The sequence below is a fragment of the Onychostoma macrolepis genome, chromosome 19 (assembly GCF_012432095.1).
Source record: "Onychostoma macrolepis isolate SWU-2019 chromosome 19, ASM1243209v1, whole genome shotgun sequence".
Lineage (NCBI taxonomy): Eukaryota > Metazoa > Chordata > Actinopteri > Cypriniformes > Cyprinidae > Onychostoma > Onychostoma macrolepis.
In genome coordinates, this window is record NC_081173.1 from 33,827,557 (window position 1) to 33,855,401 (window position 27,845).

The window sequence follows — 27,845 nt, forward strand, 5'->3', positions numbered from 1 at the left end:
TAGGTAACACTTTGTACAGATATGAATAGTTCTTCTGTCTCTGTCTGTCTGTAGATGGAGTGACAACAACAGAGCGGGCATTGATGTTCGGTGGTGTTGGTCTGGCTGTGTTTGTGTTTTTCTGGCTACAGTCATCGCAGGAGGAATCATTCACTATCATGGATGGCAGAAAGGCTGGGCTGCAGCCAAAAACGCTCATCTCTGATTCACCACAAATAAGCTAAATAACACATTTATGTGCCTTATTTAAAGTCTCAACATATCCCTGAACTTTGCACTGCTTTAAAACAGAGGCCTGTCGCTCAGAAGGCTTTTCCTGTTGGCCTGATCTACTTTCAGTTCTGAGAAACTGAGATGTTGTAGCAAATGTCACCTTTTTTTAGCATAGGTTATTATTCATATTTGGTTAATTCGTGCTTGTCAACGATATTCTGATGAGCAGCAAATTGATGTTACCGCCACTGTCTTTAATGCAGCATTTCTTAATTCAACATATATGAACAAAATTCAAACTTATATGTTTTATGAAACTGCAGTTTTCAAAAGAACAGCTTGAATATCATTAGACTGTATATTTTCACTTTTTATATTTATCTAGAGAAGCATTGCAATGTAGATTTAAATGTAATCGGTTATGTAAAAGATGAGAAAGAAATCACGTGTTCATGCATGTTCTGGCAGAAAACCTGATCATTAACAATGCTAAATCTCTTCAAACACAACTGTGCAATATTGTCAGGTCTGTTCCCACAGTTGTTTCACATCAGTGTCATGCAAAGAACAATCATGAGTTCCTGTCTGACTGCAATAAGAGCATGCAACTAAAACCACAGAAATATGAGGTGAAAATAAACCAGCTGTCACTGACACTAAAGAGTACTAAGAAATTACTATATTTAGCCAAGTGGGTTAATTTACTGGGTTCTTACTTACTGCATAACTAATAAAAGGATTGTTGAAGAACTAACAGGTAATTATTCAGTAACACTTAACTCACTACTGTTAACTACTAAGGAAGATGTGTTAACTAATCAGTATGTCAAACAATTTTATGATTGTGTTAAGTAACAGTTAGCTAATCAATAATTAATGTATTCTGTCATACCTCCTGAAGAATTATTATTAATTATCTGCTAGTTAATGTTCAAGAAAAATAACTATGAAATAGCTACTACTGAACAGTTATCATATAGTCACTATAATAATCAGGTTGTGGCCCACAAATCAAGTACTTGAATAAAAGTACAGACGCCCCAATAAAATATTACTCCAGTAAAATTATAAGTAGGCCTATTCATTTTCAGAATTACTTGAGTAAAAGTGTAGGAGTGAAATTATTTCCTTATGATATTAATTCCTGGTGAAGCCAAAACTCAGGAACTCACACAAAACAGATGACATGCAATAAAACCATAAAACTAATCTGGAGAAGGGATCTCCAAAGAGCAAAAACACCTGACACCCATAGAGCACACTGTATAGTTGTTTGTGCACATAGGCTAGTTAAGTTTATTCTCTAAAACATCCGAGTGCTTTGCTATGCATTTTAGACCGTGTGTCTTGTGTTAAATTAGGATAACTGTTACATGTGTGACTATGTTAAATTTGTTCGTCTCCTCGTAGGTCACTTGGCTATTTCCCATATAGCCGCAGTCTCTATGTACAGGGGCAGGGTTGCCACGCGGTTACAGTGTGATTCACAATTGCATTATCCTTTCTAAATTGGCTTCTTGTTGTTTAATTATGTAACTGGCGTGATACAACTTTACCTGACTAATAATAAACTGTTATATTTGATTTATTCTGATCTCTCCTGAAATCATTATGACTATTAGACTGTGAGGAGGCTTTTTGCCGCAAATCTACGGCCAGGATCGGTCAAACTGAAGGCTCATGAATGAACGGAGCAGTAGGCACGTCATCGGAGACCTCAGATTTCTGTCTATCACTGGTGCTAGCAAGTTGTACGGGAAAAGACAGTAAACTACACTTTTGTCATAAGCAAGCAGTTGGTGGCAGACAATGTGGTGCTAGTCTACCTACATACAGCCTCTGACTAACATCGGACTGGTGTGTGTGTGTGTACTTGTACAGCTATCTTTGTGAGGGCGGTTTGAGTTTTAGACCATCGGAGTGAGGACAATCTTGTAAAGGGAGGACATTTTGGCGGTCCTCACTTTCTGGGACCCTTTAAAGGCCTGTTTGAGGTCAAGACTTGGTTTTAGGGGTCAGGTTATAATTGGGTAAAGGGTAGGTTTAGGGTAAGGGTTTGGGTGAGGCACTTAGTTCTGAAGGTTAGGGTCAGGAGCTAGAGATTGTCAATGTATGTCCTCACAAAGATGGCTATACAGAGTTGTGTGTGTGTGTGTGTGTGTGCGTGTGTGCATTGTCGATGTTTTTGTGGTGGCTCTGCATTTCGAATTATTTTATTTGACAAATTATAAAGAGCAGTTTTCTCACAAATTTATTCCCCGTGTTTGTGTGTGTGACTGTGCATGTGTTCACAGCATGATCATTTTGCAATGTTGAAATGTGCCACTTCATTTCTGTCCATGTGTGTTCTGTGTTGTTTCTGATTTTGAGGATGAATTTTGTCCATTTTCTATGTGGGGTCTCTTCAAATAAAATAATCCAAAATGCAAAACCACCACAAAAATAAATTGGTGACACTGACACATCGACAATGCACGCACGCACACACACACACACACACACACACACACAAACACACACAAATAAATATGTGAGACCATAAAACTGCTTTCTTATAATTTGTCAAATAAAATAATCCAAAATGCAGAACCACCACAAAAATAGATTGGTGACACTGACACATCGACAATGAACTCGCACGCACACACACACACACACACACACACACACACACACACACACACACACACACACTTAAAATTATATGAAAACATATGATTGAAATAAATGATGAACTTAAAGACTCCAACTTTTCTCTTTGTAAAATCTTGTTCAGGTTTGATTCGAATCATAATGTAACATTATTGAAAACTGATTTTTCAGTTCTAAAAATGCAAAACTTTGACAAAAATTATTTTTATTGTTATAATTGTGATTTCATAATATGTAGATATGAATCCAACTAAAAAACTTGTGAAAAGATATCTTTCAGTTGGTCAAATAGTAAACAGTGGAGCTCTGCAGCCATCTAGTGGTAAAAATGATAATTTTTTACTTTTGAAACTGCAATTTCCAAAAGATGGGCAAAAATTTTACACTAAACCATGTCAAATGATCCATGTTATCCCCATGAGTGAAAGTTAGACATGTGGGTCTTTTATGAAGTGAATTTTACATAAAAGCTGTTTTTGTATAAAAACCTATATAAAAATATATTTTAATTTATTTATATAAATGTAAAATATATCATAAATCTTCAAAAACTACACAAGTGTGGAGTAAAAACATTAATAAACAGAGTACAATTACATTTGTTTAAAAAAACAATTATTTTGTTAAAAATTACATTTTGTCGCCTGGGGTCTCTGACTTTCTTTTTTTTTTCACACTAACATAAAATCAAGAAATCATTCAAATTTTTTTATTGTTTTATTTGTAGATCTAGAAAATGTTGACCACCGTACAAAGTCTTGTGCCATTTGGACAAAGATAACTTTTTTTTTTAATTTAGCAACGTCATTTGCGGGTCAAAAGACCCCGAAAACCGCATAAGGGTTAAATGTTAGTTGCCACCCGCCATTATAAATACGAGAAGAAGAAGAGGTTTGTTTACCACAAAGTTGGAAGGAGGCCTTTATCGTTCCAATACGTAAACCTGGGAAAGATTGTACAAATCCAGGAAATTATAGACCTATTGCTTTGACATCCAATATTGCTAAAATAATGGAAAAATGGTGAATGAAAGGTTGATGTATCATGTGGAAAAAAAAAATTCTCCAAATATCAGAGTGGTTTTAGGAGACGGAGACATACAATGGATCCGCCTGTGTGTTTAGTACATGAAATAAGAAAAGCACAAATAAATGTAGTGACTGTCTTCTTTGACTAAAAGTGTATGGCATGATGTGGAGAGAAAGGTTGTTAATCAAATTATGTAAGTTAGGTATTAAAGGTCAAATGTATAGATGGATCAAGAATTTTTTATCAGGGAGAGCAATAAAAGTGAGAATAAGAAACAGTTCTTCAGAAAAGTTTGTGATTGAAAATGGAGCTCCACAAGGAAGTATACTGAGCCCTTTATTGTTTTCTATAATGATAAATGATGTATTTGAAGATCTGGATAATGGGCTGGGGTTATCACTCTTTGCTGATGACGGGGCAATCTGGAAAAGGGGAAGGAATATTGGTTTTATTGTTAAAAAATTACAGGAGGCTATTGCAATAGTTGAAGAATGGTCATATAAATGGGGTTTTAAATTCTCAGATAATGTTTTTGACAAAACTAAAAATTGAAGTGAGGTAAAACTAAAATTATATAATCAAGAACTGGAAAGAGTGAAACATTTTAAGTGTTTAGGGATATGGTTTGATGAAAGAGTTACATGGGCGGTGCATATTCAGAATATAGTGAACAAATGTAAGAAAAGACCGGAGTAGTGTTTACTGTTCCTGAATTACACTTATCAGTAAAGAAAAGGACTAGTGATGAGTTATCCGTTTATTCAGGAGAAATGATTAGCAATACAGTGGATAGAAGAGATAAGACCTTTGAAATCAGTTATTTGTTCAGATTCATGTGCATCATTGGCTTGTTTATTATACAGTCACTCGGAAAGTAGACCAGACATTTTAATGGGAATAATGCAAACGTTATACAGAATGATGTGTATTACAGTGGTATGTGTGGGTGCCTGCACATATCGGTATCCGAGGAAATGAAACTACAGATAAAGAAGCAAAAGAGGCAGTTAAAAACAAAGACATTTAACTTAATTGTTAATCTAAGTAAGAGTGAAATCAAGAGTATTATTAAGAAAAGACTGAAGGAAAGGTGGCAAAAACAATGGGATAAGGAGAAAAAAGGTGGCTGGTTTTACAGAATTCAGAGGAAAACAGGAGAGATGAGAAAGTAATATCAAAGATATAGTACACTTTATAAAATGGGTAAACATGATACAGGAAGGTGTGGATTTTGTGGGCAAGAAGAATCAAACATGTTATTCTGTACATTCAGAAATATGAAACTGAAAGACGGATTTTTCAGTACCTTAAAATAACACATTTGTGGGAGAGAATATAAAAAAAAAGAAGAAAAAAAAAGAAAAGGAGGGGGGTAGTAAGTCGTTTTGATCCACACTCCTCCATACCATAGACATAATAAATAGTATTTATATGTCTATGCTCCATACCACTCGGTGGCGGAAATACACCATTTTGTTGTTGGTCAACCGCCAATAAAGAAGAAGAAGAGGAAGAGGAGGATTGTTTTACTGTAAACAACACACCCAACACGACGAAATGATGGAATCGGTGGAGCATTTTCGGATTTTATACGGAGAAAGGGAAGAAGTTAATGAAGAAGGCGAAGAGGAAAGGAAATCAAAGACTAGAATTAAAGATTTGAGTGTTTTATGTCCAGAAATAGGTACCGGATCGATTTTGACGCATTATCTAAAAAATCACTGGATAAATTAATCGAATATATGGAGTTATATATGGAGTTATGAATTTAAAAAAAAGCAATTTCAGCAAGTGTGAGTAACTTGTGTCGGGAATGAACTGGACAGCAGCAGGAACTGGAGCTCTTCACGCGATGATGATGAAAGGGTGAGGAATGTTGCACACGACACCATTTGACCGCTTAAACTTTCGTGTTTTCACGAAGTATACAATATAATAGTATAATAGAATAGAATAGTTTCGTTCATCAAGTTCATGAATCTGATCCACACTCCGGAGCAGAGGGGGCGGTAATGCACCAATAAGCTGGATGCCAACCGCCGTAAAACTGGAAAGAAGTAGTAGTTCATTCATGACTGTTGGACGCTCACTTTTTACAGTCAGACTGAGTCACTAGACCGCACACTGTAGAAACAATACGCCATTTGTCATTTTCGGAGTCCCCACCTCAGCGCAAATTGTAAGTAAGTTCTGTACTTATCTGCTACTGTTTTATGAGCGTTTTTTGAGTACCCAGAAAAACTTTTTTCACTTTTTACAATTTTATTATTTATTTTTTTTTTGGTCAATTTCTTTACTTTTCCTCCCTCATGAACAACACACGTTAGTACACGATAAAAGCTCCTTGTGTTTTCTCGATTTGAGCATTCATAAACAATGCAAAACACAGGCATTGTGAGTTTTTGCTACTGACTCCTATGGAGAAAAATCACTTCCTACACTCCAGCTGCATTTCACGCGTCATCAGAACCACGTGATTGCAAACAACCTATTTCTCGCTTATATAATCTGAGGGTTTTTTTTGACATTTTAAAACTACAGTCATGCAAGCTAAATGTTTCATGACCCAGTATATTTGTGTTTTACACATTATAATGTTGTTGATTCATATTTATATTGTGAGGAAAATACTTAAATAACTTTGATTTCAAACTCTGAATTGAATTTATTTTAACTAAAAAAGACAAGTTAACAGTCAGTAATAAAGTAATAATAGATAAGTTACAAGCAATGCAGAGTTTTTCCTGGGTCAAAAACGGTCTTCAGTGTGGCTGATGGTCATCCTCAAACAGTAAAAAGAACTCTACCCACGTGATCTACGGGCCCAATACTGACAATAAATTTAAAATAAATACAAAGAAACAGTTTGTGATGATTTTTTGCTTATCCTATTTATTTCTGAAATATAAAACAATCACTGTCAGAACATAATAAAACAAAGTGCTTACAACTAATTTACATGTAAACGTCCCATTACCAAAGTAGTTAATTAAAAATGAAGAACTGTTCATTGTTTACACTTGGTTGCTCTTTTTTTGTTTTTTTGTTTGGGCCCCTCATTTTCTTCCAGACTGTGGCTGAGAATTATTCAGTTTTACAACCTCTTCCAAATTACTCCTGTCATCCTTTCTGGCCCTTTTTGCCAAAAAAAAAAAAAAAAACCTGTGATGCCTCGTGAGTTCAGTGTTGGACAGATCTGTTGTTTTAACCATTCATTACAAAACCCTCGGTACTGTGTTGCCTCCAGGCAACATAACATATTTTTGTCTTTTTAAATAAAATGAGACGCTCATTTAATTCATCAGTGCTGTCTCAGGGAAGTAGAAGTCAAGTACTAATAAATGAACATACAAAAAAAGTGGTCACATGACCCAAAGGGGTCCATTTTGTTTCCACTTTCAGGACATGTGCACGTGTTACATGACTCCGTATTTTGTCCAATGAAAAGTGCATTTTTTCATCAATTTCCATACATATAATTGCCTACAAAAAATCTTAGTCACCTTCATTGGAAAGTAAAAAACTTTACTTAATATTTCATCAAATTTATCAGGAAATTACAAAAAACTGCATGTTGCCTCAAGGCAACATTGTACCGTAATGGAATCGCATAAGGCCATGCAGGCATACTAGGTTAGAATACAAGTATATGATATTTGTAAGGAAAAGGGTTAGAATTATCTAAATGTATTAGAATTTTTGCATGATTTTGTAATGCATAAGTGTAAGGTCCACCCACTGGTCCAACGGCAGCCAATAGTACGGCAGAAGGATTTGTGCGTGATGCTGTCTTTCCTTTTACGCAACAATATTAGATTAAATATATTTTCCTAAACACATTGTCTTACCTCTTTAATTCATCTGACTCCGAAAATGAAAAGGTTTTAAAAGATGCTGTTTATTAAATTTAGACGAATGTTTGGTTTATTCTATTTAACTCTTATTTTATATTTACTCGTTCATTATGAATCTATGTCGCTCAGGGTGTATCACGCCGGCCGATGTTACGTGTACCCCACGATCACAAACTCTCCAGTCTGATCATTAGTCAGAGGTTATGACTAACTATTTAATAGGTCGCCCATGCTTACCATTATTTAATAGTGGTTCTGTTTAGCACCCTACAGTCACCCATGTAACAACTTAGTTAAAGCTCAAACAATAATCAGAGGTTATGGCTAGCACTATGATACTTCAATAATGTTTTATCTAGCCCCCTATAGTTAGTCTAACTATATAACAACTTGAATAAAGCTTAGACAATAACCAGAGTTATGGCTAGTACTATGAAATATGCTCCAATAGTATTTTGTCTAGTTAATGTAACTGCATAACAACTGAACTAAAGTCAAGCAGTTAGTCAGGAATCTATAATCTCACCTGATGTGCCCCATGCTCCATCTAACTTGAGATTTAGTGTGCACTAACCCTGGACGCAGATTTGCGGTTACATACGCCTTCACTTAATCTACTTGAGAAAATAAATCCAGAGCAAGTTCAAATAAAATCAAACATCACAATTTATTAATCAGGTAATCAAGATAATCATTCAAAGTTCAATTCAAACATTAGAAACACATTGATCAATCATATAAAGCATTCAATAATACCGAAGTAAGAGAATCTAGAAATATTACCTGATAATGAAAGACTAAAAGCAAGTATGAGGGAGATCTGTCTACAGATTCCCTGAGCTCTTTGTTACTCTCCCTTAAATATCCAGAAGAAACCCTGAAGTTCCCAAATGGCATTGAATAACTTTGCATTTACATACAGGGGTAACTTGTGTGAACGACCTGGGAGTAGACTGTCTTTGTCTATTCTTAAGAGGATGAGACCCTTTTACCAGACACACCCAGAGACTTCAAACATGAGTTGTTGCATTATAATAAACTCTGATTACGAAAGGTGGTTTCAGTTATCTCTAGTGTAAAGGAAGTGGAGGTGGAGGGCCATGTAAAGGGAAGGGACATTTGCCTCTCAGTTGGGTGTCGTCTTAAGCTTGCGAGACAGATTCAGGCGTTGATTCTCGCAAAAGTTCTTTGTTTTCTCAAACTGTGGAAGTGGCATCAATAATCTTACACAAGAATAGTAATTATCATACTATATCTGCACATATTATGATTTTTCTGTAGACTTTAATTGTTTCCTCAGCTTTCACAAGCAATGAGGCATTAGTGAAGTAAAAGATTTTGCATGCATGTGCTTGTGTGTATGTGCATACTTGTAAGGATAAAGTGCATATTAGTATAAGGTTATGATGATTCTTAATTTTTTACTTTGAAACAACACTGATTATATTATTTTGGTAGGACAGCAGATATGAAAGGTTAGTTATGCTTGTGATCCACAATGGTACAATGTAGCCTGAGAGCAACAGCTGGATATGAAATGTTACCTTTTATTAAATATGAGATGTACATTTAAAAACTAGATAATTCTGTTTGTTCAAGTGTTTGGTTAAAGAAATTGATGTTTTCAATATATTTCTTTTTTCTGCATGGAAATGTCAAATGTTTAAATTTTTCCATTGTGGTACAATGTTGCCTTGAGGCAACAAACTTTTAAAACATAAATTAAAAAAAATAACGAAAATGTTTATTAATATTATTGATATAGTGTCCAATTTCAAGTAGGAATTTTTTTTTTAATATTTACAAATATTAAAGTTCTTAAAGGGATAGTTCACCCAAAAATTAAAATTGTCATTATTTACTGTACTCACGATCATGTTATTTCAGACCTTTATGAGTTTCTTCTGTGGAACATAAAAGAAGACAATTTGAGAAATTCAAAAAAAAATTGTCCATTCAGTAGAAAGAAGTAAGTCATACAGGTTTTTGGAATGACATGAGGCTGAGGAAATGACAGAATTTAATAGCAATACATTTTCTGCTTTCTAGCTCAAAATCAATGCTTTACTGTCAACCGCATTTCTGTGACAAAAATGCATTAAGTTTGTTGCATTTGCCTGAGTAATATGTTGTTATTTTTAGTTTTTGTCCTGTTTTATTTATTCATTTATTTACTCCAATTGAAGGCCCTGTAACCCTCCACACACACTTCAAGCACTGAGTACACATCCAGTATACTAATCGTATTAAAAATGCAAACTTTGTTTTCCGAAAGATACACATTTATTTTGGATGCGATTAATTGTTTGACAGCACTACTGGAGAGTATCCTCATAAACAGTCGGTTTTGTCTTAAGTGACTATAAACAGTTGAGAAAGAAAACACGAGTATCAGTATATTGTATCCGTGCACTGTGTCTTGTGACAGCAGCCTGATAAATCTGTGCCGTCTGGCGTTAATGTTAATCAAACAAGACCGAAAACCACACATTTCAATTATAAAAAGCGATCAATTTAAATTGTAAATCGGATTTTTTGTGAAAAAATCTGGGATTTTTTTTTTTTAGGCCACATCGCCCAGCCCTAGTCCTGAGTTTAACTGATGATATTGGTTAAACAGATCTATGAGTGGAGTAAGGACTGGCGCAGTTGCAGCTTGTAATTATTAAAACGGAGAAATAGAGAGCAAACAAGCAGTATTAATAGTCATTTCTTTTAGTTAACACATGCTATGATCAATTTGAACTGATATCTTTGTGATTCATAGGTTGTGGAGGAGATCTGGAGACCTGGAGAAGGACAGAGATGGCAGCTCTCATGGGACTACACCCTTTATTGGTTAACCTTTATTGGTGAGAACCTTTCAGCTCTCACGTTGTGATCATATTTTGTGTGTAAATAATGCAAACAACTACAAGTTTTTAAATGGTGTTTTTGGCGGCAGTGATTGTGTCCATCCTGACCAGCTGAATGGCTAAAAGTCATATTTTCCAGCTTTGCCCCCCATTTTTAAATGTATTTTTATTTTTTTATAACTGTGGGTTGGAAACTCGCTTCAAGTGAGAAACACAACAGATCTGTAGCTGCGCTCTATGGATTATGTAGCTCTTGACCTCAGTTGGAGGGACCATAATTGGTTTTAATTTACAACAAAAAAAAAAAAAAAAAGGACAGGAGAGCATACAAGCTTCTCTCTCCATTCATGTTTATCTGTGTACCCTCTAATAGTACACTGATTTCCAAAGATGGTGTTCAGTAAATCCTTATGTGCATGTGGTAAGAGTGAAGCTTAAAGTGGAACTGAAGCAGTCAGTCAAGTTTACATTGTTTAGTGAAGTGATTTCAACTTTAATTAAAAAAAGTAACAAACACGATTAATGTAACCGTTTTACAGAAAAAAGGATGTTTTGTAATTAGGGGTGGGCAATATGACCAAAATCTTATATCACGATATGACTCATTTTATATCACGATGACGATATATATCACGGTATAGTATTTTTATTATTTTTTTATTTTAAAAAGGTTTTTATGATATTAAAATCTTTGATACCATAAAATTTTCAGAATCCTTGTCACCAATGTCAATATCAAACTAATACAAGCCTAAAACAGACAAAAAAAACCCTCAAGCTCACTGAAAATAAATAGTCAGTAATAAAATAATAATATAAGCAACTAATTGCAAGCAATAGGACAAAAACTACAATAAATAAGAGACGCTACATACATTGTGCAAATTAATTAGTCTTCACTGTGTTAATTATATCTATCTATCTATGATAGATATAATTAACACGTGTATTATGTATAGACTCTATACATATATCGTTTTTTTTATTATTTCTACTTATTAAAGTTACAAGAGTGATTTAGTCAAGAGCAGTGAGAGATTTTCTAGCAATGTGCTATGATTAATATGAATGGCAAACAGAAGGAATATTGGACAGCTTCCCTTTAAGACCAAGTCCGGATCCAATATACTGTTACATATGCTTTCTTTAGCTGTTTCCTCTCTCTCAAGACCTAAATCGCTGTCTTTATGAGGATACTTGTCAAGATGGTGATTCTGACGCATATAAGTGCGTTTATGTAATCGTTCAAAGCCAATAAAGAGGCGAAAAAATAAAAATGCGTGGTGCGCACACATATAGCTCTGTTGTTTGTGTTTCAACTGCTTAAAATCTGTTGTTTTTAAACTGCAGTGCTTAAAAACATGTGCCCATGCTACAGATGTAGTCCCTCGACAGAATGGACGTGTTCAGACAGTGTGACGCAGGGAGTGCTGATGCTCTCGGTGGGCCACATCGATCCTAAGACCAGATCTCGGTCGTCACCTAATAATCACCGGAGATATGTTTTGAGTTTTACGTCCATGTGTGGAGATGTTCTAAGTTTATCCGTTTCGACCGAGCAGAATCTTGCTTGCCTATGTATTGACGTAATTAGTGACCTCTGGTAGAGTATAATTAATGGTGTTTTTAACATGTAAGCGGAGCGGCCACAAACTCCATCGTGAGTGTCGAAGCTGACTTCTGCTGATGAAACTGCAAACTATTTTCTTCAGTAAGTTGATTGCATCTCTGACTCCTGGTCTTCGTTCATCATTCGTCCTTGGGTTTTGACTGAAATTCACCTACAGTCTCTTTTTAGTATTAGTTTGATATTGACATTGGTGACAAGGATTATGAAAATTCTATGGTATCAGATTTTAATATCATAAATGCCTTTTTAAAAGCAAAAATATAACTATCATGATATAAAATTAGTCATATTGTGATTATAAGATTTTGGTCATATCGCCCACTCCTAGCTCCAGTGAAGTTCGTGTGCAGTTTCTTCTCATATGGTGTATAGAAGTGCTGAATAACAATAACATTGTCAGTGTTTCTGCACAATATTCTTTACTTCAGGTGAGATTTGAGCACACTATATAACCACCGTTTTCTTTCCTTTTCTTTTTTTTATCAGGTGCCTGATTATTTCTCTGCTGTTCATATTTCTTGGTGAGTATGTGTAATGTAAAGAGAAAATATTTGTAAATAGGATTGGTGACATTAATAAGATTAATAATTACCACATTTGAATCAATATTGTGCAGTGATTTAACACTGTTTTTATTTGTAGGCGCTGCTTCTTTACCTGTGGAGGGACGAAAGGGCGGCAGTATTACTCTCCCGTGCAGTTTGACGAAGAGGGAGAATTTATCCACTGTTCTGACATTTGGGCCCATAACTGCTTTTGGTGCTGGCCAAGACGGACACTTCAGCGGTCGGGTGCACAAGAGTGGGAGCTGTGACCTCATTCTACAAGACTTGAAGACCACTGATGCTGGGAAATACATCTTGAAAGTGTATGACGACAGTGGTTTAATTTCCAACAGTTATGACGTCCATGTTAATGGTAAGTTCAAAACTGATTTAAATATTGATTTGAGCTTTTGTTGCTTTCATTTAGTACCAGTGTTTTTCATATTACGTTACACCAGTGTAATACCACCCATCATCAATACTATACAAGCACTGTCACAATTATGCTGTTTTATTCTCTTCAGTTACTTTAACAGGACAGAAAGGTGAAGAGCTAATGTTTGAGCTTCCACGTGAGGCTGAGAACGTCACACATTTGACAAACGCAGGCTGCACAGAGGTGTGGAGGAGAGGACGGGGTGTCCTGACTGACCGACTGACCCACAAGAATGACTGCCTGACCATTAAAAACCTCTCATCCAGTGACGCTGGACTCTACAGAGTCCTGAACAAATCAGGAGGAATCCTCGTCACTGTGACGGTCACAGGTGAGAGAAAATCGATGGAATTAGAAATGTTAATTATAAAGTGGACAGGTGAGGTTTAATTATGATGAACAGCAAATTAATACTAAACTGTGTGATTAACCTTTCAATATTCTCTACAGAATCTAGTACAGGCTCAAAGGATAAACTGGACAGCACACACGAGGATGAAACTCATGACACTGGACGAGTTCGTAAGTAAAACGGGAGGCACTGAGAGCTATACAAAATCTTTAAGCACTGAGTTTAAAAAGAAAAAATCAGTTTTAAAATTGTATTCTCTTCCCACTTTCCCCTTCCAGCTGTTTGGGTTGGGATTGTGATTGGAGTGGTGGCTCTGGTGGCTCTGATTGTGTTTGCCATCATCAAGAGTCGTCAGCAATGAAAGAAGGTCCCAATGAAAGAAACCGTACAGGGGCCCAGATCACCGAACAACAGCAACAGTTAGCTTGCCTTCAGTGTCAGCAGATCTGCAGAGGATCCTGCCAACATATCATTCCTGACTCAGCTGATTAAATGTCTGCACCTGCTGGTCACTTATTCATATTTAGAGGATCATTTTCACTAAAAAATCATTCCAAATTGATTGATACAAAATTCAAACCTCCATCACCGAGCATTATTTATGGTATTGTAAGTGCAGTGTGCTGTAAATATCCAGTCACATGCCTATCTAATGTGATGAACTGCACTACTTACGGTTGTTTTCTGAAAGATCTGGAGACTCCTTGATAGAAACTGACCCTGCCCTTGAATTTACGCTTTTTGTGAATTTTTTTAAACGTGTTAGCACAAGACATTTACTGTTTGACATTTGCCTTTGCCTAAAACGATTATGAAATTTAAAAGCAGCACAGTAATTTTAAATTGTTTTTAATGTTATACTGTTGTGCTTGGTGTCTGTCTCTCTCTCTCTCTGTCACTCTGTTCCCTCTCAGGCTGAATCATCATCACTTTTTGCTTTTTCCTTTGCTACTTCTCCTCACAACTATAGTCATAACTGACACATTTATACATTGAGTCCAAATATTGTACATTTGTAAACTGCACACTTGTAATTGTTTGAATGTACAGATGTATTATTTACATGTTGTTGTTTTTTTCTCTATGTATATAGTGCATTATTTAATTTAATAATGTATGTTAACTTGATGCACTATTTATTTTGCACTGGAAGCTCTTGTTGCCAAGTCAGATTCTTTTGTCTGTGTGTGTGTGTGTAAATAAAGCTCTTTCTTACTTTTGACTAAAGTAATACTGTTACTTGCTTTAAACATGCAGCTTTATCTTGAATATTGTGTATTGATACTGAATTGTTGCATTAAAAACAGGAGCAGTAATAAACTTTTTAAATTTCACAGCCATTTTTACTCTTAACTCATGTAAACCAGGAATAGACATGATTTGTTTTAAATAGCACATTTAAAAGATTTTTAGTAATATGGTCAAAATGATTAATCAAAAGCAGATTCCTGAAGCCGTTCACGCACCTTAACTTGGAAGCAACCTGGAATATTTATTCATGGAATCTTCAATTGCATCATATAGAGCACGTACAGTATCGGGAAATCATGAGGATTTTCATTACAACACACAAGTTTGATGCAAATTGCAATAAACAACTCATCTGATATAGAGACTACTGTCTGGAAAGGACGTGGAAACACTGGTTTTAGCCTCTGCATTGTGCTGAAACCTGTAGAACAACAGATTTTATTATTGGAATATACAATTCACCTCCAGTGGTACAAATATTCTGTTTCAAACATGAAATGGCAATATTTATGGCACCCAGACAGGTATATTCAATGCAGTTGTTTTGACAGAACTAAACGAGATACATCTGTAGTTTCAACATTATTTGTAGACATTCCTCTTTAAAAGAAAAAAAGTATCATATTTTTGCAAATTGACTCACATTTGGTTTTTGACCACTGAAAACATGTACATTTTAACAATTTACTCCTGAAGCCATATTAAAATTCCAATATTTCTGAAACCAAACTATATAGGGCCTTAAAATTTAAGATGTCAAAAGGAAAGTTTGTTAAGACCCAGTATATAAAAGGGCATCAAGCTATATTTTATACTTGAGTTACAGGCATGCAAACTTTGGAGAAAACACTTTTAAAAAGTGCTGTTTCCCTATTTTTGATGGTCACCATTGACACAATGCAACAAAGATTGCTAAATTGAACAGATTTTACTAACAGACCTACCAATCTCTGTGTACAAATAACATTATGATGCTGCCATCTTTCTGAAGTCATTTTTACCCTCCTGCAATTTGGCTCTGAATCTCAGGTGAAAACTGCCATTTTTACCCCTCCCCCTCCCCCCTCTACAAAATAGTGGATTACTCAGTAATTATTCATCCATGACATTTAATATTTCCTGAGGCCCCTGTTAAAATAATATAATGATATTAAATTATCCAAATAAAAAGTGTTCAACAAGCTGACAGAAGTCGATCCATTTCTTTGTTGGAAACTTTTAAATGACAAAGTATAATTGTTGTCATTATAAATATTAATTGCCACGGATCGAGGAGAATCAGAGATTGTGCATTCAGCGAGTCACAAACTCACTATGCTTTTTATATTTATTTCAACATATGACAAGCAAAATCAAATCCCTAGGAGCTTGTGAACAGTTTTGTAGCATTTTAAAATGCTGGTTTAATGTATAAGACAGTGATGCTAAAAGACATGCAGGTGAGCCAGAATATTAACACGACATGTTTAAACTACGGTTTTCTAAAGGGAGGAAAAAGCTTTAAGTAGAAAGCACGGTTACACTTTATTTTGATGGTCCCCTAAATACATTCTGTAACATTGCACCTACATTTCTACTGACTCTCATTAGAGTGTTAGTAGTGTATTGGTTGACTGGTAGAGTTAGGGTTAGAATAAGTTGACACGTTCTTGCAAAGTTACTTATCGTCAGTAGAATATCTGTTGGGAGACCAACACAATAAGTAGTTAGTGGATATGAAGCAGACAGTCTACTAATACTCTTATGAGAGTTTGTCGACATGTAGTTAGTGTCAACAGAATGTTCAAAAGGGACCATCAAAATAAAGTGTTACCGAAAGCGCTTGTGGATTAAGACAGTGATATTTAATGTTCAAATTTTGGGCTCATCTGCTTTTCTGCACATATTATGATTTATTAGTAAGGTGTGTACAGAATGTGGTCTTTTATTATCAAGCGTGTTCTTATGAGAGGAAAATACTTAACGTAAATAAACGCGTTGCGTTCACATTTTGAGCTGCGTATCTGCATATTGTATATGCTTTACAATTTTGTCTTTATCACTGTCTTGGTCCATTAAGCCACTTTAAGCATTTTAGAAAGTCCCCTGTTCAAGTTATAATTCACAAGCCTAGTGAAGGAGTGGATGCCGAGCTGCCCTATCCTTCATATTGATATTAATTATATTATTTCTTGTTTGACTATTAATCAAGTTATGGCAAGAGTGAAATGTGTAACCTTATGTGCGCTTGTGAGATATTAAAGAATCCTGCTTTATGCTGTACTTCTACTCTCTAAGATGATGACTTCATAGTGTGTGTGTAACAAAGGCAAGGAGGCCTTGAAGTTCTGATAAGTGCTCTGTGTGTGTGTGTGTGCTGGAAGCTCTCTCTCTCTGTGTGTTAGAAGACTGTCTCTGTCAGCTGCCACCATCCTGACCAAAAATGGGTGTCCGGAAGACACCTATCTTGTATGATCCCTGATCGCTGACATCTGCCCAATCTGATGGAGATATGTTTGAAGCGTTTACGTCCATATGTGGAGATTGTCTAAGTTTATCTAGGTTTTAGAACCTATCAGAATTTTGATGACTTATGCATTGACGCAATTAGCAACCTCTGTTAGAGTATAATTACTGGTGTTTTGAATTGTACGCAGAGCGCCATTTAACTCGATTGTGAGTCTTGAAGCTGACTTCTGCTGATGAAACTGCAAACTATCTTCAGTAAATTTTCTTCATTTTTGATCAAATCTCTTGACTTCTGGTCTTCATTCAACACACCTGGTCCGAGGGTCTTTACTGTAAATTCCCCCTACAGTAATGGTGGAGAATGCGGGCAATCGTTTTTTCAGTGACATCCCTGATCAATCAATGAAACAAAGGTAGGAAAGAAATATTTTATCTTTAAAAATTATTCTTGGTTAGGGACCGTCTGTGGCGGAGGGAGTATGGGAGAAGGGAGAGCGATACTCACTCAGACGTGAGTGAGGGACACCAGACTTTTGTATGAATTTGTTTTGGGTAAACTGGTGTCATAAGAATGAGGTACACCTGTAACGCTAAGTTACCTTGTGTATGTAGAAAAGGTGTACGGGTGCACACTTATAGGTCTTAGAAGTAGACTTGGAGTTGAGAGGTGTGCACCACAATTTGAACTACTTTCCGTGAGGGGAAAAGGTACAGTCCAGGGGTGGACAAAACGCATTCTCTATTTGTGTGGCACTGAGAGCCGTAAAGGCCAGATAGGGCATTTGTGTGAAGGTATATGAAATACCGAGAGAATGTAAGACGCTAGAAGGGGGCTTCTAGTCGTAAATCGCTCAACCAACTCTCTATTCCTTCCGTCTCAGACAGGCGCCCGAGTTTAGCGATCAGGTCAGGTCAGTTGGTTAGGAAAAGAGTAACCAAAATTAGTGTTAAAAATAATAATAGTTGAAAAATAAATACTCATATCCATATATATAAGTTACGGCAAGGATTGATTGATCTGGGATGCATCAGGAACAACCCCGAAAGAGCTAAAATTTTGTTTTCATGACCCTAATTGGATTGGACCGGTATATGGAAATTCTGGAATATACTTTGCAGTTTCATCACGCAGAAGTCAAGTGCTGTTGGTAAGATCGCCGCCTCAATCTCTTGCTGCTATAATCTGTTTTGGTTTTCAACTGTGCTAGAATTATGGCTGAAAAATTAGGTAACTTGCTCAGCCCTGATAGAAATAATGAAACGGAAGAGAGCAAATGCTGTAAACAGCTCGGCTCTGAAGCTCTGACCTTAAAAATATTCTCTGAATTCATTGAAAGAATGATGAGTCTGGGCTTTGATTCTGATTGGAAAGTTAAAACAAAAACTTGACTGGCTTTAAACAAAGAGAGAACCAGAAAGATACAAATTTCTAAATGCATGTGCCCATCTTCAGATGTGTAAAATGGCTATTTGTTAAAAATAATCCCAGAAGTAACTGATTGATAATTTAATCTGATTCTTTGTGCATAGAAGGTTTAAATGACAAAGAATGATATCATAAATCTGTTCCAGTCACTGTTGCAAGCTCTAGTAATATACCGAACAGAATTCTGGGTCTATTAAAAGACTGTTGGCACAAAAACTGGCAGTAGCATTTAGGAAAAACTTAGACGCTTATCTCCTAAATCAAAACATAAGCGTCTATTTGACTGCAATGAAGCAGTTGTTTTTATCTCATGCTGGCCCCCACCATGACTCTGGTTCAAGCTGTAAAAATAACAGAGACATGATCTGGGTGGACAATTTGTAATTTCTATATTTACTGATGTTTGGGCAAAAGAGTAATTTTACGGTTGGATTGCAAACATTTAGCCACTCGGCCTCAAACCCAAATGCCCATTTCCAGTAAAAAATGATGAGCTGATAATGTTGTAAACAAGTCACATAAACGGGGGTTTCAAAGTTAACTTTGAAGAAAGCATGCTAGCATGACCCGAAGTAACATATCTGGGTCAGATAACTCCTGATAGATTTAAAACCATTGTTGAAATTCCAAAGCCATGGCCAGAATTAAGTGAATGAATAAATACATGTTGATGTACAATGATGTACAACTGATAAGGACTGCAAATGAACTAACTTTGAAGAAACCCTTGAGTAGCAAAAATAAAGTAAAAAGAAAGATGTTTATTTGAAAAGGCATGCCATTTCTGACAAGTTTTAAGCTGGGCTAGAGTAAAATGATAGTACAATGAAATTATGTTAAAAGTTAATGAAAATACATTGCTACCAGTCCTGAATATAAACTATCTTAAGTAAGTTTTATTCATTTTTGATCGAATCTCTTGACTTCTGGTCTTCATTCAACACACCTGGTCCGAGGGTCTTTACTGTAAATTCCCCTACAGTAGTGAGAGTCATACTAGCAAAGAAGGTAATGTTAATTATTAAAACAACAAAATCAAATCTTTCAAAAAACACAAAGAATTGATTCTTTTATTGAGAGGCTTTTGTCCCAATAAGGTGGTATCCATTTACTAATAAAATGATAAAGCAGTATGCAATAACTTATTGAGTGTAATTTTTTAATGTATTACAATGCAGAGGTGCAGATAATTGCCACTATTTGCAATAAGTAATTAGCAGAATATCCTGCTATTTTAACACAGAATAAATAGAATCTAAAGCTATTTGCGCTAAGTGAAAATAGCAGTATTTTTTAGTGATATGCTATTTATTTAAATAGCCTCTATCGCCTTTGAAGCTCGCACGCAGTAGTTTTCAGTTGCAAATGCCCTGCCTAAACTCAATAGCGGAAAGGCAGCACTATCTTACAAGTATGGCGGATAAACAAAGCAGTGACAAATAGATAAAGTGCTATAAAAGAAACAGTGTTTTTTTGGATGTTTTCTTTCTACTAGTCTGAAAATCCATGAAAAAACATGGAGGAGGTGGAGACATTTCATCAACTGACTGAGTCAGGAATGATATGTTGGCAGGATCCTCTGCAGATCTGTTGGCACTGAAGGCAAACTAAGCAACCACTGCTGTTGTTCGGTGATCTGGGCCCCTGTACGGTTTCTTTCAGTTGGACCTCTTGGTAGGAATTGCGTTCCTCGTTCCTGTTCCGACACCGATGGTTCATGATGACAACAAACACAATCAGAGCCACCAGAACCCCAAACCCAATCCCAACACAAACATCTGGAAGGGGAAAGTGGGAAGAGAACACGGTTAAAAAAAAAAAAAAAAAAGTTTTTTTCTTTTTTTAAACTCAATGCTTAAAGATTTCGTAAAGCTCTCAATGGCTCCTGATTTACTTACGAACTCGCTCCCTGTCATGAGGTTCGTCCTCGTGTGTGTGGTCCATTCTGTCCATCAAGCCAGTACTCGACTCTGTAGAGAATGTTGGAAGGTTAATTACACAGATGACGACACGACATATCCTTCATATTGATATTATATTATTACCTTATTTCTTTTTTGATTATTAATCAGTATTTAACTTTCATTATCCTAGATAATAAATATCAAATAATACTGTTATTCTGTATTCTCTAAAAAGAGACAGATATAGCATGTGTGTGTGTATGTGTAATGAACCATGCTGAATGCAGATTAGATTCTCGCCAGAGCCAGGCATCCTTGAACAGCAGATAAGGGTTCTCTGTGTATGTGTGTGTAATATAATGAGGTAATTTGCAAAAACTGATAACTGAAATCATGTTTTTTTTTTTATTGCACATTCCAAGTAATATCAATTTTGTTGTTTTGATTAAGCAATAATAACTTAAATACAGGTAATTTACAAAATTAAAGTTCACTGAAAGTATGTTTTTATTACATATTAAAGGTTTGTTTTATAGCAAAAGCAGATAACTCCACATTTCATGTTTTAGTTTAAAAAAAAAAAAAAAAACACTTGTTTAATCTTAGTAATCTCCTCAGATGATAATGTAGATGCCTGACAAACGTTGTTTGTGATCAGAGATTATGGATGTAATTACACGCAATACACAGAGCTTTTCTCTCAGCACTGTAACGCGCTGCTTTCACACGGACCCATGAAAACGTTTCCGCTTTTATTTTCCTTTTTTCACCCTGTAGAAGATATCACAGGTTCATCACGTTCATCAAAACTATCCATCCTCAATCGCTTTTAGTCAGCTTTGACGAAACTCCTCTCAGCTAGCACGTCTTTTCAAAGTGAAAGCAGTCTTGTCACCTGACCTGAATACAGCGTGCTGATTCGCTGAAATGGATTTATCGGCTTCTGAACAAAAACAACGAGTGCGCTTGTCAGCTTCTGCAGTAAAATGTGAACTCGTGATTAGTGACCTCTGTTATATAATTATTGGTGTTTTTAGCATGTATGCAGAGCGACCTACGAACTCGATCGAGAGTATTGAAGCTGACTTGAAGCAAACTATCTTCATTTTGATCGAATCTCTGACTCCGGGTCTTCATTCAACCACCTGGTCCGTGGGTCTTAACCAGTGGTTCTCAAAGTGTGGGGCGCACACACAGTAAAACCTCCAGTGTTAAATCAACATTCCCAGTGTATATATAATCCACACTCAGAGTGTTAAAAAAGTAACACTGAAGCAGTGTTAAAGTTAATGAGATAATTAGTTTAGTAATTGAGTGATGATTGAGCATTAATGAAGAACACCTGCTGTTAAACTGAATCACTGAAAGAAAGAGAAACAAGAACAGAAAAAGACGAGACGAGCAGAAATACAAGAATGCCTACAAGTCCCTCCCCCGCCCACCTCTGGGCAAATCAGATCACTCTTCTGTTCTGCTCCTACCTGCTTACAGGCAGAAGTTGAAACGGGAAACACCCACCCTCAGGACGATTCAGCTTTGGTCGGACCAATCAGACTCTATGTTACAGGACTGTTTTGATTACGTCGACTGCGATATGTTCCTGGCTGCATCCGATGACGACATCGATGTTTACACAGACACTGTCACGTGCTTCATAAGGAAGTGCATAGAAGATGTTGTACCGACCAAAACAATCAGAACCTACCCGAATCAGAAACTGTGGATTAACGCTGAGGTTCGCGGCTCTCAACGTCAAGCTCTGCCTTTAATTCGTAATGCGGATGATTATAAACAAGCCAGCTATGCCCTCCGCAAAACCATCAAGACCGCAAAACGCCAATACAAAGAAAAAATTGAAGCACAGTTCACCACTTCCAACTACAGAGACATGTGGCAAGGACTCCACAACATCACGGACTACAAAGATCGCAAACACCCTGCTACAAACACCTCTACCTCACTTCCTGACGAGCTCAACGCCTTCTCGCCGCTTCGAAGTCAGCGGCTCCTCCCACACACAGAGTGCTCCCGCAGCCGAGACTGCTAAGGCTCGTCCACTCTCTGTGTCTGTAGCGGATGTTACCCGATCGCTCCGGCGCGTGAATATCCGCAAAGCCACAGGTCCAGACGGCATTCCCGGCCGTGTCCTTAAAACATGCGCTCACCAACTAGCTGGAGTCTTTACAGACATTTTTAACCTCTCCCTCTCTCTATCTGTTGTTCCACAATGTTTCAAAACATCCACCATTGTGCCAATACAAAAGACACCCAAAGCTTCTTGCTTGAATGACTGGCGCCCTGTTGCTCTGACTCCCATCATCAGTAAGTGCTTTGAGAAGCTTATCAGAGATCACATCAGCTCTGTATTGCCAGCATCACTCGACCCAGTGACCCAATTTGGTCTGAGCTCAAAAATCCTCAGACAGTTCTACAGTTGCACCGTGGAGAGCATCCTGACTGGCTGCATCACTGCCTGGTACGGGAACTGCACCGCTCTCAACCGGAAAGCCCTGCAGAGAATAGTTCAGACGGCCCAGCACATCGTCAGAGGTGAGCTTCCCTCCCTCCAGGACATCTACACCCAACGATGTGTGAGGAAAGCACGGAAGACTCCTGCCACCCGAGCCATGAACTCTTCTCGCTGCTACCATCAGGCAGACGGTATCGCAGCATCAGGACCCGAACCAGCAGAACGCGAGACAGCTTCTTCACGCAGGCCATCAGACTGCTGAACTCCAGATAGCAAACGACACTCACCCACCTACCCCTACTCCTCACACTGGATTCCATCTACACACCAGTCACACTGACTCTGACAGCACTGTAGCATGTCTTGCACTGTACAGCTAGGAACAGATGCAGCTCCATCTTCTCTTCTGCACTAACTACTGCACTGCACTTCATAGTCAAAACACTAACAGTATACATCACTGTAAGTCAAATATAAAGCAATAAGTCAAAATAAAAGCTATACATACATCTTTAAGTCTCTTGAGAACACGTGTACTTACTATGTGTATATATAATATACTATGTGTATATTATAGAAATATGTATAATGTATATTGTGTACAATTGTATATTGTTTATTGTATACTGTGCAAATGTGTATATTGTGTAAAGTGTGTATATTGTTGTATATTCTTGTCTATGTATATTGTAAATTTTTTTTATGTCTTGTTGCTTGTACTGCCATGGCACAGAGTCTGTACCTAAGAATTTCACCATTGGTACATTTGTGTACATGATGTGTGACAATAAAGAGATTTGATTTGAACTAAAACTGACTTCAGCCACAGCCTTTGATAAAATCAAGATAAAGAAGACATTAAATCTCTGAAGATCTTAGCAGAGGATGATTAAACAACTCCATAAACAGCATCACCAGCGTCACACGTTACTAACCAGACTGAGTTTAGATGTTGATGTTTTAGTTTTGTTTGAATTACCATTATCGAGGTCAGTGTTTGCTTTAGTTGGGCTCTCGACCCTTGACTTAAAACTTCACAATTACTTCGGCTGCTATAACTGCGTTTTTGTTTAGACATGTTAGTTGTGGCAATCAGGTGTTGGATTCAGTTTGTTAACAGCAGGTGTTCTTCATTAATGCTCAATCATCACTCAATTACTAAACTAATTATCTCATTAACTTTAACACTGCTTCAGTGTTACTTTTTTAACACTCTGAGTGTGGATTATATATACACTGGGAGTGTTGATTTAACACTGGAGGTTTTACTGTGCACGAGTACCCCAGGGAGGGCGCGGGCCATCAGCAGAAAAATAAAATAAAACAGTAAACAGCCAACGGACGTAACTTAAAATGGGAGATGGATCGGTTTGTGAAAGGGAAGAGAAAAGCCATAGATAAAGTCACACAGACCCACGCAGTTGCTGTAATTCAAAAGCTAAATGTAGAAAATATAACAAGGCATATCTTGCTCTCGGCTTAACTCACCGTGTCTACACCGGACGCTACAGTTGTCGCCCCGCGCCATAACATCTAGAGGATGTGTACACTGGACGCGACAAAGCAACCATTGCATATCATCTGACCTTTGTGTCAGCACGTTATATATAGAAAGAGGCATCAGTTTAATGTCGGGGATTTGTTGTTTTGCTTTGCATTGCGCCGCATCCAGTGTAGACAGTCACTGATAATAATAATGGGATCTGCTGTATTTTGTCACGGAGCAACGCAATGCTCGCGTCTGGTGTACACAGGGTTTTTAATGTCGTTGGTGAGGAGGAGGAAAGGCCTGTGTGTCTCCTATGCCTTAGTGGACAGCATGAGACCCACAAAAAATAACAGTGAATAACAGTTACTCTCTCTATGCTATTTTTCAATGTTTAAAGTGATGCAGGTTTTTTTCCCTAGGTTTTTTAAATAAAAATAAAAAAATAAAAACATTATTTTTTCATAATGTTTAGTGAAATTATTTGGTAGTCTGAGGTGGGATGGGGATTCGGGCGCGGTGGGGTCGGGATTTGGGGGAGGGGCACTGGATTTTTTTTAATAGGTTTCAAGGGAGGTGCGACCAAAAAAAGTTTGAGAATCACTGGTCTTAACTGACAATTCCCTTACACAGGTAATTATTAATTTGCTGTTCATCATAATTAAACGTCACCTGTCCACTTTATAATTAACATTTCTAAACATCCATCAATTTTCTCTCACCTGTGACCGTCACAGTGACGAGGATTCCTCCTGTTGAGTTCAGGACTCTGTATGTTCCAGTGTCACTGGATGAGAAGCTTTCAGTGCTCAGCCAGTCAGTCGGGACACCCTCTCCACGCCTCCACACCTCTTTCGAGTTTGTGTCTGTAATTTGTTCAACGCTCTCAGCCTCACGTGGAAGCTCAAACATCAGCTCTTCGCCCTTCTGTCCTGTTAAAGTAACTGAAGAGAATAAAACCGCATAATTGTGACAGTGCTTGTATAGTATTGATGATGGGTGGTATTACACTGGTGTAACGTAATATGAAAAACACTGGTACTAAATGAAAGCAACAAAAGCTCAAATCAATATTTAAACCAGTTTTGAGCTTACCTTTAAGATGGACGTCATAAGTGTAGATGTTGAGTAGTTGACCGTTGGCAAAAACTTGAGAGACGTACTTTCCAGCATCAGTGGTCTTCAAGTCTTGTAGAATGAGATTGCAACTCCCAGTCTTGTGCACACGGTCCTTGTACCATTTATCCTGATGGGCACCATAAGCCTTTATGGGCCCAAATGTCAGAACAGTAGTTAAATCCTCTCTGTTCGTCAAACTGCACGGCAGAGTAATATTGCCGCCCTTTCGTCCCTCCACCGTTAGAGAAGAAGCACCTACAAATAAAAACAGTGTTAAATCACTATACAGTATTGACACAAATGTGGTATTCATTAATCTTATTTATGTCACCAATCCAATTTACAATTTTTTTTTCTTTTAATTACACGTACTCACCAGGCGAGATGAACAGCAGAGAAATAATCAGCCACCTGATGAAAGAAAAAATTAAAAGAAAGAAAACAGGGTGGTTATACATCACCTGAAGTAAAGAATATTGTGCAGAAACACTAAACTCAACTATTAACTTGTTTAATTGTTTTTCAGCACTTCTTTTAGGGATGTTCATTACGGTTATTTCTCTTAACGGACAGCTGATGCTCGTTAAATGATTATTAACCGTTATCCGACAAGATTATTTTAAATTAGAATCAAATTAAAATAGAAAGGATAAGCATCCCGTTAAAAATGCCAGAATTTCTTTTCCAGGGATTAATTTTACATGTGCAAAAAGCAGCAAACAGCAGAACATGAGGATTTACACGGTCACATCACATCACGCACCTGCAGCGTTTCTGCGGGTTCTGAGAAAACCTTAATAAAGCTAGGCTACGGCATTTGGTAGAAATCAGGGGTGCAAACTCGTTAGGGGTGAAAAAGGTGACAACACCCTCCCCCCGGCAGACGCAGGTTCACACACGCAACTTTCATCCCTCTCTCTCTCTCTCTCTCTCTCTCTCTCTCTCTCCCTAATTCAAATAAATGATTAATTAATTCAAATAAACGTGATCTTACCGCACTACATCTCTGTGTCTGATTTAAAGCAGGCCGAATGCTAACGAGCCTTAACTGACGAAAATTACCATAATTTGCACGGTGGAAGAATTATCGTATACAACCATTCAAAAATTCGGCAGAATTTTTGTGACCGCTGCACCTGATGTTCATAAACTTTCATAACTGGTAGGCCTAAGTGTTTTTTTTCTTTTGCCTTGTGAAGTGGCCGAGCCTTGATGAATCTGTTGCTTGACATGTGCTTACTGACCGTTGCATGCAATCGTGAAATACAGCATCCTTTTTTGTTTGTTTGTTTTTGTTAAATTGGCTATTCGTTGTGGAAAAAAAAAAAAAAATTTGGGGGTCGGGCTCTAAATTTTAACTGTGCCGCTCGGGTCGGGTCAGACGATGTCGGGCACGGGCCTGGTTCGGGCTTCAATTTAAAGACCTCTACTGTAAATCTTCATTTCAGCACTCGAATGTTTGAAGCAGCTGACGGGCTAAAGGCGAGGTCTTGAAACAGGCTGTTACAGACGGACACAGCTATGGCTTAGCGCTGCCTCCACTTGAGCGGAGTGATACTAATATTACTGTACATTAAACAGCATGCTTTACTTCTAGGTCGAACAGTTCTCAAATCCACTTCATGTCAGAGTAATATCTTACTGATATGTGAGACATGTTAAGGTCGAGACTGAGGAGCAGTTTGCAAAGGGTAGTGAACTAAAGTAGCGATAAAGTAACTTACAATATTCATAGCTATTGCAACAGCAGCCTCACGCAAAACAAAAAACCGCAGTCTCACGCGGTAATCACCATTTATACTGGAACACAAGCCAACTTAATTTAGCTAGCTACAAACAGGCTGATCTAACCACCAACATAGCCCAATTACTTCAAAAATAAGTTGCTTGCCGTTAGCTTGTTCCTTCATGTTTTACGTAGCCTCTGGAAATATGGACATTTGCCTGCAGCGTCTAAAAGTTAGGCTTCAGGAGTGAGATTGGTTGGATGAGGGAAAGAACATTAAGGTAAGCCAATCAGATGCAGAGTAGGGCGGGTCCATTCCTTTGCCAACAGGGGAAAAAAAAAAACGCTACAGGTGACGTGACACAGATGATTCGCAGATACGATAAAAGGATTACTCCTTTTAAAAGTAATCACATTACTGTTCTGATTTCTTTATTTCAAAAGTAATT

General features: G+C 37.2%; 2 protein-coding genes across 5 annotated transcripts; one reads left to right on the plus strand and one right to left on the minus strand.

The window, feature by feature from the left end:
* The first annotated feature begins 5,404 nt into the window (after positions 1–5,404).
* Positions 5,405–17,434, plus strand: LOC131525804 (uncharacterized). 3 transcript variants are annotated; one of them, XM_058753759.1, is made up of 7 exons: positions 5,405–5,760; positions 10,516–10,600; positions 12,720–12,754; positions 12,876–13,151; positions 13,303–13,545; positions 13,665–13,736; positions 13,845–17,434. In XM_058753759.1, exons 2-7 carry the CDS (start codon positions 10,554–10,556, stop codon positions 13,925–13,927), a joined length of 756 nt encoding a protein of 251 aa, XP_058609742.1. In that variant the 5' UTR covers positions 5,405–5,760; positions 10,516–10,553; the 3' UTR covers positions 13,928–17,434. The 3 variants fall into 3 exon arrangements, with proteins under 3 accessions (XP_058609742.1, XP_058609744.1, XP_058609743.1); XM_058753761.1 differs by lacking the exon at positions 5,405–5,760 and adding an exon at positions 5,821–6,077; XM_058753760.1 differs by lacking the exon at positions 5,405–5,760 and adding an exon at positions 5,822–6,073.
* Positions 17,435–19,432: 1,998 nt separating this feature from the next.
* On the minus strand, positions 19,433–26,134 carry LOC131525796 (uncharacterized). 2 transcript variants are annotated; one of them, XM_058753749.1, is made up of 5 exons: positions 26,047–26,134; positions 25,647–25,925; positions 25,274–25,483; positions 20,590–20,661; positions 19,433–20,469 (listed from the first exon to the last, which is right to left on the minus strand). In XM_058753749.1, the coding sequence occupies exons 1-5, from the start codon at positions 26,126–26,128 to the stop codon at positions 20,231–20,233; spliced, it is 882 nt and encodes a 293-aa protein (XP_058609732.1). In that variant the 5' UTR covers positions 26,129–26,134; the 3' UTR covers positions 19,433–20,230. The 2 variants fall into 2 exon arrangements, with proteins under 2 accessions (XP_058609732.1, XP_058609731.1); XM_058753748.1 differs by having other exon boundaries at positions 25,274–25,495.
* Positions 26,135–27,845: the final 1,711 nt, after the last annotated feature.